The following is a 14,177-nucleotide window of genomic DNA, read 5'->3' as shown; positions in this document are numbered from 1 at the left end:
GATGAACAGGAGTTGAGGAAAGAAAAATGGGTGGCTTACAAGAAAGCCTTGGATTTTGTGCATCAATTTGATGCTAGCTATGACCCATTGTCTAGCTTCTTCCCATTGGAAGAAAAAATAAAATTTTTGATTGTTTGCTTCGAAGATGTGATGCAAACACTAAAGGAAAAGAGGGAAGCTGTAATTAAGAGCAACCCTGAAAAGGCTAGAATGATTTTGGGCAAGTCAGCTTCCACTAAAGCAATCCCTCCTGGTGACTACACCCTGCACAAGAAATCAGGTTACAGTGTGCTGGTGCCTACAACAGGGGAGCCCTCTTCATCCAAAGGAAAGAGGAAGGTGCAAGATGTCATTGACATCCAGGACAGCCCAAAGAAGCAAAGGGTGGGGAAGAAAGTGCAATCAGATACACCCTTGTATTCCCCATCCCAATCCCCTATCCACATAGGAGATGAACAAGCAGCAACTGAATACCTCTCGCAATTGGGCAGCTTGGGGGAAATTGCATACACTTATGATGAAGTGGAAGAAGGGATGCTAGAAGAGCCCACTGAAGCACAAATGGACATCACCTCAACTGAACTTAAGGGCCAGGAGTGGGATCCTGAGATAAAGAAGGCCAGTAGTGCCTTTTTAGCTGATGATAACTTTGTCACATCTGAAGCATTCATGCAATTTGTCTGGAAGCAGCATATAGATACATATAATGCTAGATGTGAAACAAGAAAGGCAGAGCAGCCTAACAAAGATCCAGCCTCAGTGGAAGAAGAAATAAAACAGGAGATGATGGAAGAATTCAAAACCATCACTCCTGAACAGGGAAGGGATCTAGTAGCACAAGCTGGAGTGCTCATTTTACCAGAATGGAATATTGCTGATGCTCTGGTGCTAGATGCAGTAAGAAAAGAGACTAAACCCATGGAAGGGGTTACATTCAGTAAGGACAATGCTGCACTAGTTATGTGGTCCCTCAAAAGAAATGAGAACAAGAAAGGTAAAGACACTTCAGAGTCAAGTCACCTTGGTGGATTGATGGTCAAAAGAGTACAGAGTACAGGGGTAGTAGAGGCTGCTAGCACTGTGCTAGAAACTGCAAAATTTAGTGTTGCAGTGGCTGAGAAGGAAGCTAAAGAAAAGGAGGCCCTCTAGATTAAATTGGAAATAGTTTTGAAGGCCTATGACAGTGCCAAGGAGGAGGTAAGAGGCAAGGATAGCATCATTGCCAAATTGCAGAGCCAGCTGATGGGACAACACCAACAAGGTGAGTCTTCAACATTGATGATTGCCTCTTCTCCTGCAAGACCTCCACCTACTAGCCCCATTATTGAGCTCCCACCATCTCCTGCGCCTTCCAGCTCCCAAATGATTGAGATAACTCCCTAAGAATTGGAGAACCTAAAGCAAGCTCAGGCCTTTTATGCAGGGAAGTATGAGGAGAAAATAAAAGCCACAATCTCCAATTTTGCAGATACTATAAATGCCTCATTGCTTCACAATAGTGTGGGAAAGGTCATGGAGATATGGAATGAATTAAGGAGAGATAAGGCCATTTTGACACCCATTTTTGACAGATGGAGGCCTAGGGAGCAAGATTTAGAGTTCATGTGTGTTTCCTGTGATGAAGCAAGGGCCAATCCCATTATAAAATCTACCTCTGATGTTGCTAAAATTTTAATGCAATTGGCTGTAGATGTAGACAATGTGGATAGGAAGGTCAATTTATGTAAGAAGGAATACACTGATCAGGTTTTTGAGTTGCTCCCAAGAATTTTTGCCAATCCGGATCAGCTGAAAGATAAGCAAATATGGCTTAATGAGATAAAAGCCAAGTTGTCAGCAAGGGTCAAGGGAATCATCAATCTTGATGATACCTCTTTCTTTGTTATAACCATACAGGAAATAGAAAGAATTAAATCACATTATAGTTTTCTTAATTCAGAAGTCAACAAACTGAGAAATTCTTGGAAAAGGTTGACTAAAGTTAAAAATGATGTGATTAGTTTTTCATGGCCGACAGAAGAGACATACAATGAGTGGGGAGTTAAATATTCCACCCATGATCCGGAGCAGTTGGAGAGCGCCCCTGAAAAGCCAGAAGAGGTTGCAACTGAACAACCTGTTGAATAGACTGCAGAGGCTGAAAAGAGGGCATAACTGTTTCACGTAAAAATTGTAACCTCATCAATTTTGGAAATAATTGTAACAAACTCTCCTCGAGAAGTCCGAAGCTTTGTGCATCCATGTTGTTATAAATGGATACCAGGACTAGAGGGAAAGTGATCACAAAATTTTGTAAGAAAACGCTGCAGAAATTTACCTGAGCTTTTCTAAGTCTAATGGAGAATTAGAATTTATTGTAATACTCTTTGAAATGAATATCAATATACAGGCCATCGGTTTTGAGTAAAAGTTATGTGTTGTCTTCAAGTTTGTTCACAAATTTATTTACTGTCTTTATTCTGAATAATCCAGGGTTGTTTAGTTTGAATGGAATTGCAAAGCAATCTCAGTATAAGTGTTTGTTAGCTTTTCTCTTTAAAAGGGAAATTAAATACGCGGGATCACTCCTACCAGTAAATTCTTTGGAAGGAACTTTGAATTTTGAGGACCATAGCTTAGTCTAGAATGATTGAATTCTTGTATGTGCCAGGCATATATCAAGATTAGTGGAAACCAAGCCGACGGGAAGCATAAAGATATATTGTTTCAGAAGTTTTATTTGAATTTAGGTGACTCTGTAACCTTGGATAAGGCACTGGTGTTAATCGAGGTTGTTTATTGCATACTTTGTTGATCAAAAATACTGAAGTTAAGTACAGTTTCTATTCATTGTTTTCAGTTGATTTCAAGGTGAATGAATCCACTGGTTTTCTGGACTGGTTTGCTGTGGGTTTATTGTTTAAAAGTGTGAAGTTAATTCACAAAGGTATACCCACCTGGGCTCTAAGGAAGCCCGAAGTGTAGAAGGTTTAATCAAACCTTGTCATATGTTGTCTCTGGAATTTCCTTATCTTTGATGTTTTCTCTGCACCCAATTTAGACCATATTATCTTAAGGACATTGAAGGGAATCGAATTTTGAGGACAACAGAAGAATCCTCGCTATCCAAGAAATCCAATGGCAAAGTGTTGGTGTTGATTCTCTTAAAACCATGTATAAGGAGGATAAAGATTTTAAGGATGCTTATGATGTATTTAATAAGTTTGCTAATTCTTTTCATGTTGAGTTCCCTGATTTCATGTTGCAGGATGGATTTCTCTTTAAGGGGCATCAACTATGTATTCCTCAATGCTCTATGAGGGAGAATATCATTAGGGAAAAGCACAATGGAAGCCTTAGCGGTCATTTTAGTTTGGATAAAACTTTGGAGCAGGTATCAAGGTTTTACTTTTGGCCGAAGATGCAAGTAGAGGTAAGAAGATGTGTGGAGCATTGTCCCATTTATCAAAGGGCAAAAGGAGTTTCTACTAATCTTGGGTTGTATCAACCTTTACCGGTTTCTACTAGGCCTTGGGAAAGCCTTATTATGGATTTTGTACTTGGTTTGCCCAAAACTCCTAGGGGGTTTGATAGTGTCTTTGTAATTGTTGATAGGTTCAACAAGATGGCTCATTTTGTGCCATGTAAATGCACAAATGATGCATCTCATATTACAAGTCTCTTCTTCAAAGAAGTTGTAAGGATACATGGTCTACCTCTCAATATTGTCACTGATAGAGACTCCAAGTTTGTGGGTCATTTTTGGAGGACTCTCTGGAATAAATTGGGTACCAATCTGTCATTTTCTTCAGCATACCATCCTTAGACTGATGGCCAAACTGAGGTGGTTAATAGATCTCTTGGCAATATTCTTAGATGTCTTACCAAGCAGCATGTACAAAGTTGGGATTTGGTGATTGGACAAATTGAATATGCATATAATGATTCAGTTAATAGAAGTACAAGGAGAAGCCCATTTGAGGTTGTGTATGGCTTACATCCCAGAGGGATACTTGAACTTAGAGACCTTGGAGGTATGGAAAGAAGGAGTTCCCAGGGAGAAGACTTTGCCATCACTATGAAGGAGATCCATGATCAAGTCAAGACTTCACTTCATCAAAGTGAAAAAAAATACAAACTCAGGGAAGATGTTAAGAGAAGGGATGTTTAGTTTAAGGTAGGAGATTTGGTGATGGCCTACCTAAGGAAAGAAATACTACCCAAGGGCCATCCATCTAAGCTACTCATGAAGAAGATAGGTCCTCTCTGGGTGGTTCATAAATTTGGTAACAATGCTTATGAGGTTGAACTTCCACCAAATTTGGGGATCTCTCCCATTTTCAATATATGTGATTTGATAGCCTTCAAGGGTTCTTTGCCTGATGCAACACCTGGTTCATCTCTTGTGGAAGAGGATGTAGATTGGGTGAAGGATTTGCCACCTAGAAAACCATTAGAATTGGAGAGTATCCTTGATTCCAAGGTGATCAAACAAACCAAAAGAGGGGTCTACAAGGACTACTTGGTCAAGTGGAAGGGCCTCCCTGAGTCTAAAGCCACTTGGATGTCTGAAAGTGACATCATAAAGCATGGAACCTCAGTCACCTAGTTAGCAACTCAAGGACTTGAGTTTTCTTGTCCCAGAGAGTATGGTATAGGGGCACTCAAAGGTGTGCTAGCATCTTTTCAACATGTGTTTAAATGCAACATAATGTGTTGCCTTGAAGGTTTCTTGATTAGGTCCTAAATGGATGTGGTAGGTCCAATGCTATGTAATAAGCCCTAAGGCTCCAAGGTGTGTGAACCTGGTCAAAGCCTTGTATGGGAATTTTATTTATGTTTTTGATGTTTAGGGGTCCTAGAGGTGTTGTGTGTCCACTTTGTAGCCTTTTGTGTGAAGGCACATTTTTAATGTAATAATTTGTCCAAAGTTGCCATGTTGTCATAAGCAACTTTGTCAAAATTTGAGTTGTGGTTACCCAACGGCTAATTGGTTGAACTTGTACATTGGGAGGTGGTTAGAGGAGTTACTTGGCATTATTTAATCCTAAGGAACTATTCCCAAAGGTTGGATAGAGACTTTGAATGAAATTTATGCTTCAAAACAACTCTGCAACTGTCATTTTTACTGTACTTTCCTATGTTCTTGACTTTGGTACAGATCTGTACGGACATCTAGAAGGGATAATGTTTTGAATAGGTTGTAACAGTGAATCATCTTTCATTTGATGTTGCTTTGAGGACTTGAAACTCAATGGTTGCAAAGTTATTGGATTTTCTTTCTCGCTGCCTGGAGAAAACCCAAAAAATCACGGTTTGGATGCAAAAGGTGCCACCACTCAACATTCCACCATGGGAATGGTCTAAAACCCTGAGGAATGTTGATTCACCATGTATATTAAATGGTTTTCTTGGTTTTGGAAGTAGGAGACCTCACCTTGCAATTTTGGAGTGATGCCCTAGACTTGACATCTCATATGTGGCAAGTCTGTGTAGTGAAGGATTGATTGAATCCTTGGTATAGTGGACCAAACAGTGGTCAAAACTTGCATGGAGGGTACCCTTAGACATGTGAAGACCTTTTCAAAAATTCCAAACTTCATTTCCATGTGACTGGTGAAGACTTTGAAGCCCAAAACTTCTATACCGGCTAACAAGGCCAAAATAGGCACAGTAGGGTTTGAATACTTACATTCAAAACCTAGATGCACAAGTTTGAAATCCTTTAGAGAATCCAAATGGGTATCTAAATATAAAAAAATTTCCAGAGGTTGTTCAGAGAGGTTGGTAGTTAAAGAGGTAAAATCTCAAAAAAAGGCCTAATTGCTTGTAGCCTTGTTTCCTAGGTCACTAAGAACAAAAGACATAAGGGGCTTGTAAGAACAGACCAAAGAGGTCCAAATCAATGCAAAGACCATGCCAAACATGTTCAAACACCCATGCATGACATATTTCACCATTTGATCATAAGGTCTTGTTGGCAAGGGGTTTGGGGTTGTGAGGTGCCTTGGTTTAGGGGGTTGAGTACATAGGAGTAGGAGTCTCCTTGTGAAACCAAGTTGTCCTAAGTGGATTGATCCTTGGGAGGGGTCAAGGGAAAGCTTAAGAACCTTTGGAAGGTTGAAAGCATTGGACCATTGGATGGTGCCAAGTGTTAACCCATAGAAGAAAGAGATTGCTCATTAACACCAAACCCTCTGCATCACGAACCCATCACGTGCTCCTTCATCTAGCGATTTGTTTTGGGGGGGGAGGTGATCTTTCACAAATATCAAAGATAGGTTGCTTCCTGTGTTGGAATGGATTCCTCCTTTTGAACGCTTCGTGTGATGTGTACCTCCGAGTGTTTGCATTATGCCAAAATCTGTCGACATCTCTATACCCCCAATGACTGGATTGAAAACTCTGCTTCCCATTTCTACCAGAGTCTGATCCAAATTCAAAGAATCTAGATTCCCACATGTTCTGGCTTCCACAAAACCGCTCCCTCTCTGGTTCCATCTATCCTTAGGTATTGTTAAGTTTTATTAATGGGAGGAAATATTCATGAAACTTTGATTATGGGGAGCTTATGCATAGGCATCCTTTGAGAGAAACCTTATAAGGACAACTACTTGTGACTTTGATCCATTTGGAAGTGGATACATAGGTGGTCCTTAGGATAAGAATGCCCTTGTGACCTCAAGTCCGTAGGGAGAGGGTCTAGGGGGGATAACTCCCAAGTTTTAGGGTTGTTCCTAAATGGTTTGACCTTATCTCTTTAGTAGCTTTCAAATGAGGCCAAAATAGGTATTAGAGGTTTATGAAAGAGATTAGAAAAGTTGATAATTGTATGTAATGGACAATGTGCTTTGGAATATTGAGTTGAATGAAGCAAATGGGTTGACTACCTTTATGATTGATTTTATTTTATATGTACTCGATGCATAGAGGCGATCTTGTGTTGGTTTAAAGTTAATTTGTGTGTTATGAAATTTATTCTCAAATCCATAAGACTCTGTGTATAGGCTCCTAAATTAGTCAATTGTGAATTGCTTATTTTGAATTAGGATCCTCTCATCCAATTATAGTGCTAAGCTGAGTACAAGTACTAAGTTTTACGATAACAAATGGATGGATTAAGGGCCTTATGAGGGCATAGGTAGGGATTATATACCTCTAATGTGTAGGCTACCCTTCTCCATCATAGGTGATCATCGATGTAAATCCTATGACCTATTTTGAGATAAGCTTATCCATGCTCGAGATTAATAGAAGTCAAGGAGCGTGTGCTTGAGATTGATGGTAATCAAGGAGCATAGTATGTCAAAGGACTATTACTCGTAGCACATAGATATTGGGATGGAATCTACTCAAAGCATGTGGGTGTTGGGGCCAACTGCATGTTGGCGATGCATACCCCATGTTACTCTAGAGGCCTGGACAAATTTTGCCAAAAGCATGTGGGCCATGGGGCCAATAACATGCCTACAAAGGATGTAAAATGTATGCTAGAGGGTTGGATGGTTTTCCGCCAGTAGCATGCAGGCGATGGACCATTGTGTTTTCTTAGCCCTAAGCCATCCCATGGGCTATATGAAAGAGACTTTCTAATGAAGAATAGGCAGGTAATAATTGGATCAACCTCATTGTATAATTTTGGACATATCTTGATATGGAAATGGTATAATGGACCTTGTTGGGATGGGGACAAACACTTGGTGTAGTATGGGATACATCGAATCATATTCTCACTTACTCATTGGCGTGGAAGATTGAGGAAAAGAATATGACCCATAGTGTAGTGTGCAATGCATTGGCGTTTATTTTCTATGTAGGATGCACTATGGGTAGGTGATAGTTGACATGGATGTGTTAGTCTCTCACTATGTATATGCTAGTCACTGTGTATATTTGATTTACATTGGAGCTAGTCAGTCTATATGTGATCTATGTTGAAGCTATTCACTCTATATGTGGTGTTTGTTGAAGCTACTTACTGTATATTTGTGACATATTTTGAAGTTGGTCCTTCTATATATGTGTCCTATATATGTGGTGTATGTTGAAACTAGTCACTGTGTATGAGTGATATATGCTAGAGCTAGTCACTGTGTGATATGTATGAGCCAATCACCTTGTGTACTAGGTGATGTGCGCTCGAGTCACTCTTTATGGAATTGGGAATTATGGAAGGATATGACCCCTGTGTAATTGTGTATGTTTGTACACTACCTGATGGCTAATGGTTATCTTCTATTAAAATGGGACCAAGTTAATAAACCACACAATTAATAATCAGTGTTTAAAGAGAGATCAAAGATCTCTTACAAGAGGAGAGAAAGATCTCCCTCTAACCTCCAAGGGTGAAGTACGAAGCCTCTAGTTTTCCTCGAGTGGATACGTAGGTAGAGTCATCAAGAATGAACCCTTGAGGCATAGGTCTAGGTCTAATTGGGACCCTAAACTCAAGAGCTTACCACCTTTGAGTGTAAGCATATGTGGTGGGATAGAGTTGTCACCCCTATGATGATTGAAGAAAGTATGAAGTCAACACTTCAAAGATAGAACAAGAAGCTTGGTCGATTAAGTTGGTACTTGCGAAATTGAAAAATAGGAACTGACGGGCAGTTATTACAACTTATTCTAAACTCGAAGAATGATAATTGTGATATGACACTAAAATTTAGATGGTTCAATACAAATGATGATTGTCTACTTCTATTTAGCTTCAACATATAAATATTATACCCTTTATGAGAGGTCAAGCCTATGGGTTTGGGATACTTTTGTGGGCACAAATCTAATATTTGGCCGTAAATTATGTTTCCTTTTTTTGTTAATTTGTTGCTATCTACTATTCTATGAGGACTAACAAAATCTAAGAATACTTTTAGAGGATTACAAAATCACTTAGACACACATTCGACTAGGTCAACTTTTAGAAAAGATTGTCTTTACACTCATGCAACCTAAGAAAATAGTCTTCAAAAAGTAAATGCTTCTCACATGATTATGCAAAATTTGATTTATTTTATTGCACCAATAGAAATGTTCCTAGCATTCTCCTTTTTTAAAAAAATTATTGATGTTATGTGATGGTAAATAAATGTATTGAATATTTTAAAATATATGTGCATATCAATAAATTGCACAAATGTGTGCTTAATTGGCTTTAGGTTGGAAAGGAATGTGTGGAAGTTGGCCTAAATTTGAATTTAAAATTTAAAATTTTAAAACATTTTTCATTGACATATGGGAACAAATTCTATCCTCCATCATCAGAAATAGAAAAGTAGAGGACGGAAATCATAATGATGGATAACTGAATTTGATCATAGACATGATGAAAAAAATTAAGCTATAATAAGCTAGAATACGCTAGAATAAGGCGGCTGCTATGCTATGCACTGCCCAAAGTCAAATCCAAAAACACCTCATACTAATATCATGAACTGTGAAAATTTTATGTCTGCAACCATTCACAAATTCACTAATAACTGCATCAAATACCCAGTAAGCATTATCTAAAAGCACATCAGCATGAAAACTACAATTTTGATAAAGGCATTTAAAATCATCTTATTATAAATTGACTAAGGGCCTTTCATGAGAAGTTCAAGGATCCTTACTTTTTTCCCAAAATTCTCTCTTTCAATGGACTAACCATCCTAAATATTAGATAGAGTTCGAGAGGAGGATGCATTTATAATTAACTCTCCTTCTACCTCTACATAATTCTTTTGAGGTCTTATTTAATTGTTCACAGGAGAGCCTGCAAAACAGATGAATAATTTTTTCATGGCAAAGAATTTAATCCTACTCTTCTTCACACCATACTTTAAGGCCTTTTTGTGGGGAGCCTGTGAATCAATTGGAGAAAGCAATGCAAATGCCTCTTGGATGCACTCTGTTTTATCCGTCACTTCGTTTGGTATTAGTGATGGTTCAGGGACAACAATGGCTATTATCAGTCTCTTCTTTTCATCATGGCTGCCACGATCATCTTTACTCTTACTATACTTACGAAGGGTTTGAGAAATGCTTTTCTTGTTCACTTCTGCTGGGATGCTGCTATATATCTTTAAACTTTTGTGCTCTATCTTTTTACGAGCAGCCTGTCTCTGTAAGAATTAGAGCAATTACTTCAAAATTCATTTCCCCATGCAAGTGACTGATGATGAAGAGAATAGGAAACTCTAAATCAGTATGGTAAAATTGCTTACCAGAGCTTCAATCCTCATGTGTTCTTCCAATGTCAAAACAAAATTTATCCTCAGATTTATATGGCCTCCACCCTTAAGGGGAAATAGTTCATCCATGCAACCCTTCTCAAGTATAGTTAGGATTCCAATTTCTGCAGATTAGTTGATGTACTGATGTGAGAAAAAAGAAGAAAAAAGTCAAGAATGCTAGAGTACAAGTTTTTTTTAATTAAACAGTGTGTATATTTTTAATGGATGTTTCCAATGACTGGATATGATTCATATGAACAAGAAAATGACTTTAAAAAAAAACCTATTTGAGAAATTGTGTTGTCCTTGCTATCAAGAAGTTGGATTATTAGGTTGTCCTGAAGATTGAGTACAGGGCTGCAGCAAAATTCAGATGGTCATACAAGGCAAAGCATTAAGACACAGAGACTTTAAGGCTGAAAATTTGTAGTAGATTCAAACACTCACAATTCAAAACCTGAATTCCACAGTGCTGCTTTATTTTCATCTGCCTCAGAAGGGTCTGTCTGGAATTTTGTGTTACCAATACTAGCTAAACACAAAAGTAGAGTATAAAGAAAAGCAATCAGAGAGAAGAACAAACAAACAATTGCACATTGTCTCGCATTCAAAAGTTGGGATGACACTTTGGAGAGCCACCAAAGATGCAGCCTGGTTAGCAGAAGTCTTTGAAATGTATTTTATTGCAAACATACCTTTAATGGATACATATTTTCCCCCTGTTCAATAAAAAACAAAGCACAATTCAAATGAGACATTTTCTAGATAATGTTCATAATTCAATCTTGCAGACTTTTTCTCCAAATTTCAAGACATGAACACCAACAAAGGTTTTAAGGACAAATATATATCAGGCTTTTTCGCTATATGTGATTTACAAATCATTAGATTTTGCAAACTCAAGCTTATATGTAGGCAAACTGCTGAACTTTGACAGAGATAGAAAGGGTGCATGGTGATCTAAGGAAATGGCTATCCAGCCAACCAAACCACAACTCATACAAAGGAGAACACTTAACCTTTTTTTTTAACTTTTCTTCATAATAGTTGCATTTTAGTTAGCTGGACACAACTTTTTTTGAAAACTCTCCTTATGGATTGAGTTTTAGTTGGCTGAATAGTCATTCCCCTGATCCAATGGAGATGAGGAAAATGCTCACAGAAGAAAAAATAAGATCAATGTATCCTTCATTCTAGAGTCTAGACAAACGGATGATTGTTCAAAACAAAAAGGTGAAAATCTCTTGCAGGCATGGTAACTAATGTTATTTGGTTTTCTTTGTCTTTGTTTGGACTCTGTTTCACAGACTTTGAAAGTGAGCCTTTATACCACCCATCCTTTTTCTGAATTATGTACTGTTATCTTTTTTTAACTTAATAAAAAGTTAGCTAACAATTATTAACAAACACAAAAGTGGATTGAAGCATTGTATCTTTCTCACCTGTTGCCTTGGTTGGCAAATCTACAAACTGGATAACTGCAAAAAAGAAAACATACAGTTCACAGGTTCAGTTTGTATCCTTCTTTCTTTAACAAATCAAATTGGGTACTGCCTGATCTTTTTTTCAGAGCTAGAACAGAAAAGGGTACAATGCAAAATTCATCTCTAAAAGCAATTATAGGAAAATAAAGGAGGGGTTAAATTTATTCAAAGCAGAACAAGTACAAAGCAAGGGCATCAAACAGTCCTGTCAAGATCCACTAAGTGGTCTAACTGATGAGACAAATCGAGGGGTAACTGACCCTTATCCACGATATCTCTAAAAGTAATTAAATTACTGATACTTTAAAAACATAAACAGCACAAGACATTTCTAATTCAAGAACTGCAGAATCAAAACCATTCATATTGTTTGGCTTGTGAAAAAAAAAGTAGTAAAAATCATTCATTCATATTGCTTGAAACAGGTATATCATGGAAGCAAAATTTGTTTAGACCATAAAAAATTCAAATCTTTTGTAAGATAAAGATAATATAAGATACCTGATACTTTAACTCTTCCTGGCATTGGAATGTAAGTTTCCCTTTTTCCCAGAGAAGCTATACAATTACAGACAACCTATTTGCCTGCTCTACAAGTGCAACTGGTCTTGCAAAGATTGTTAAGCAAGATCAAATGAATTAAACCAGGAGGTTGAGGAATCCTCATTGGAACAGAGGATCCCAAAACCTCCCATTTTCAAAATTAGCCTAGAAAACAGATTAAAAGAACTTAGGTACTAAGTGCATATACATCAAGCCAAATATATATTCCTGGATATGCTTCTCCAAATACTTTGGCAAAATAAATGCATCACAATGCTAGGAGATTTCAAAATCTAATACATGTTGATGTCAGTGGTAAATATAGAAACTACAACTACTTTGTTCCCAATAAAGATATTTTCCCAAAAAGTTTTCGCCAATGGATTATCTGCAACTAATTTATTGATTTTTATTAATTTTTGCTCCCAGAATTTCTAAATATGCTGAATCGTTTCTATCTCTTATGGATATCATGTAAACATGCACAAAACAAATTAAAAAATAAAAAATTGGCTAAGGTATAATTTCTTTTAATTTGTTCATTTTTAAATTATTGTTTATTAATAAATCTTTTAAAAATAAATCTACAGTTTATCTGGAAAATGTGGTCAGAGTATCACAGTCTATTAACTTCACTCCTACTTAAATAAACTTTCTATTCTTTTTATTTTTTGTTTTATTGTAGAAGATTTGAACTCATACCATCTAAGTGCTTACAACATGGACTTAAATTATGTTCTTATATAGGTTAGTCTAGGCAAATTTAATAAATATAATTAATTTGAATTAATTAATAAATAGATTTAATTTCTTTAAAAATGAAAAATTGGTATAGATATATATTTTTAAATTTTTATTTATAATTTGTTTTATTAGCGATTGGGGTATGTGGTTGAAGCTATGAGAGTGATCCCCCACGACGACCCAACAACTAGACAAAGGAGGATCTAAGGTCATCTTGGAGCGGTCACGATATCAAAACAAGTTTGGAGTGACTACTAGTGCCAACCCATTTTCCCGAGATGCATTCAATCTTATTTAGAAAAAAAACACTCTTTTTTAAATGGGTTGATTTAGGTTAGTTAAATAAATATAATTAAATAAGTATAATTAATCTAGATTTTTAATAGAGGCAAAAAATAAAAAAATAAAAAAAATAATAATAGATTATAAAGTAGGTCTACTTGTCTTAAAAAGACTCAATGTATATATACCAATTCCAAATAATCAAGAAAATCTATATAGACTAACAATAGATAATCAATAAGAGAGAGAGAAACCTCCAAAACCCCTAGACTTGCATTTGTGTTGGTTCCCATGAAGACTTCACATGTTTTGAGTATCTAAAATATTATTTTTCTGTATGTTAAAAAACTTGACTAGTAGGAAAACTTGGTAATGCTAAAGTTAACTATTGTCATTTTATGACATCCTTGGTCCATTAGTGAGAACTAATTAGAGATATGTTCCATGGACCAACATTGCCCAGACGATCAAGGACAAAACCAATGGAATCATGAAATGTTAAGTGTGGTCTTGTAGGGAGGTGGGTTTCCAAGCCTTTTCCTTCTTAAATATGGAATCCCAAAATTCTCAATTTCCAAGCCTTTTCCTTCTTGAACCCAAAATCTTTGAATTCTTGGTTTCCAAGTCTTTTCCTCCTTGAACTCGGAATTCTGGAATTCCCAGTTTCCAAGCCTTTTCCTTCTTGAACTTGGAATCCCAAAATTCTTGGTTTCCAAGCCTTTTCCTTCTTGAACCCGGAATCTCAAAATTCCCGGTTTCCAAACCTTTTCCTTCTTGAACCTAGAATCCCACAATTTCTGGTTTCCAAGCCTTTTCCTTCTTGAAATCGAAATCTCAGAATTACTAGTTTTCAAGCCTTTTTCTTCTTGAACCCGGAATCTCAGAATTCCTGGTTTCCAAGCCTTTTCCTCCTTGAACCTAGAATCCTAAA

General features: G+C 37.0%; 1 protein-coding gene across 1 annotated transcript; it reads right to left on the bottom strand.

Moving 5' to 3' along the window:
• Window positions 1–9,542: 9,542 nt before the first annotated feature.
• On the bottom strand, window positions 9,543–12,507 carry LOC131041973 (uncharacterized). The gene is made up of 7 exons (XM_057975255.2): window positions 12,179–12,507; window positions 11,636–11,671; window positions 10,889–10,912; window positions 10,641–10,725; window positions 10,477–10,550; window positions 10,185–10,315; window positions 9,543–10,082 (listed from the first exon to the last, which is right to left on the bottom strand). Exons 1-7 carry the CDS (start codon window positions 12,201–12,203, stop codon window positions 9,714–9,716), a joined length of 744 nt encoding a protein of 247 aa, XP_057831238.2. The 5' UTR covers window positions 12,204–12,507; the 3' UTR covers window positions 9,543–9,713.
• Between the last annotated feature and the right edge of the window lie 1,670 nt (window positions 12,508–14,177).

This window comes from Cryptomeria japonica, chromosome 1, assembly GCF_030272615.1.
Source record: "Cryptomeria japonica chromosome 1, Sugi_1.0, whole genome shotgun sequence".
Classification (NCBI taxonomy): Eukaryota; Viridiplantae; Streptophyta; class Pinopsida; order Cupressales; family Cupressaceae; genus Cryptomeria; species Cryptomeria japonica.
The sequence above is the reverse complement of the archived record's forward strand: the minus strand, read 5'-3'. Positions and strand labels throughout refer to the sequence as shown.

Excerpts from the sequence above, each read along its gene's own strand:
- LOC131041973 (XM_057975255.2), bottom strand. The coding sequence starts at position 12,203 with ATGCCAGGAAGAGTTAAAGTATCAG. Across the intron at positions 10,726-10,888 it reads AAAATATGTATCCATTAAAG|CTAGTATTGGTAACACAAAA; the intron begins GTATGTTTGCAA and ends TTTTGTGTTTAG. Across the intron at positions 10,551-10,640 it reads TGGAATTCAGGTTTTGAATT|CCCTGTACTCAATCTTCAGG; the intron begins GTGAGTGTTTGA and ends ATTTTGCTGCAG.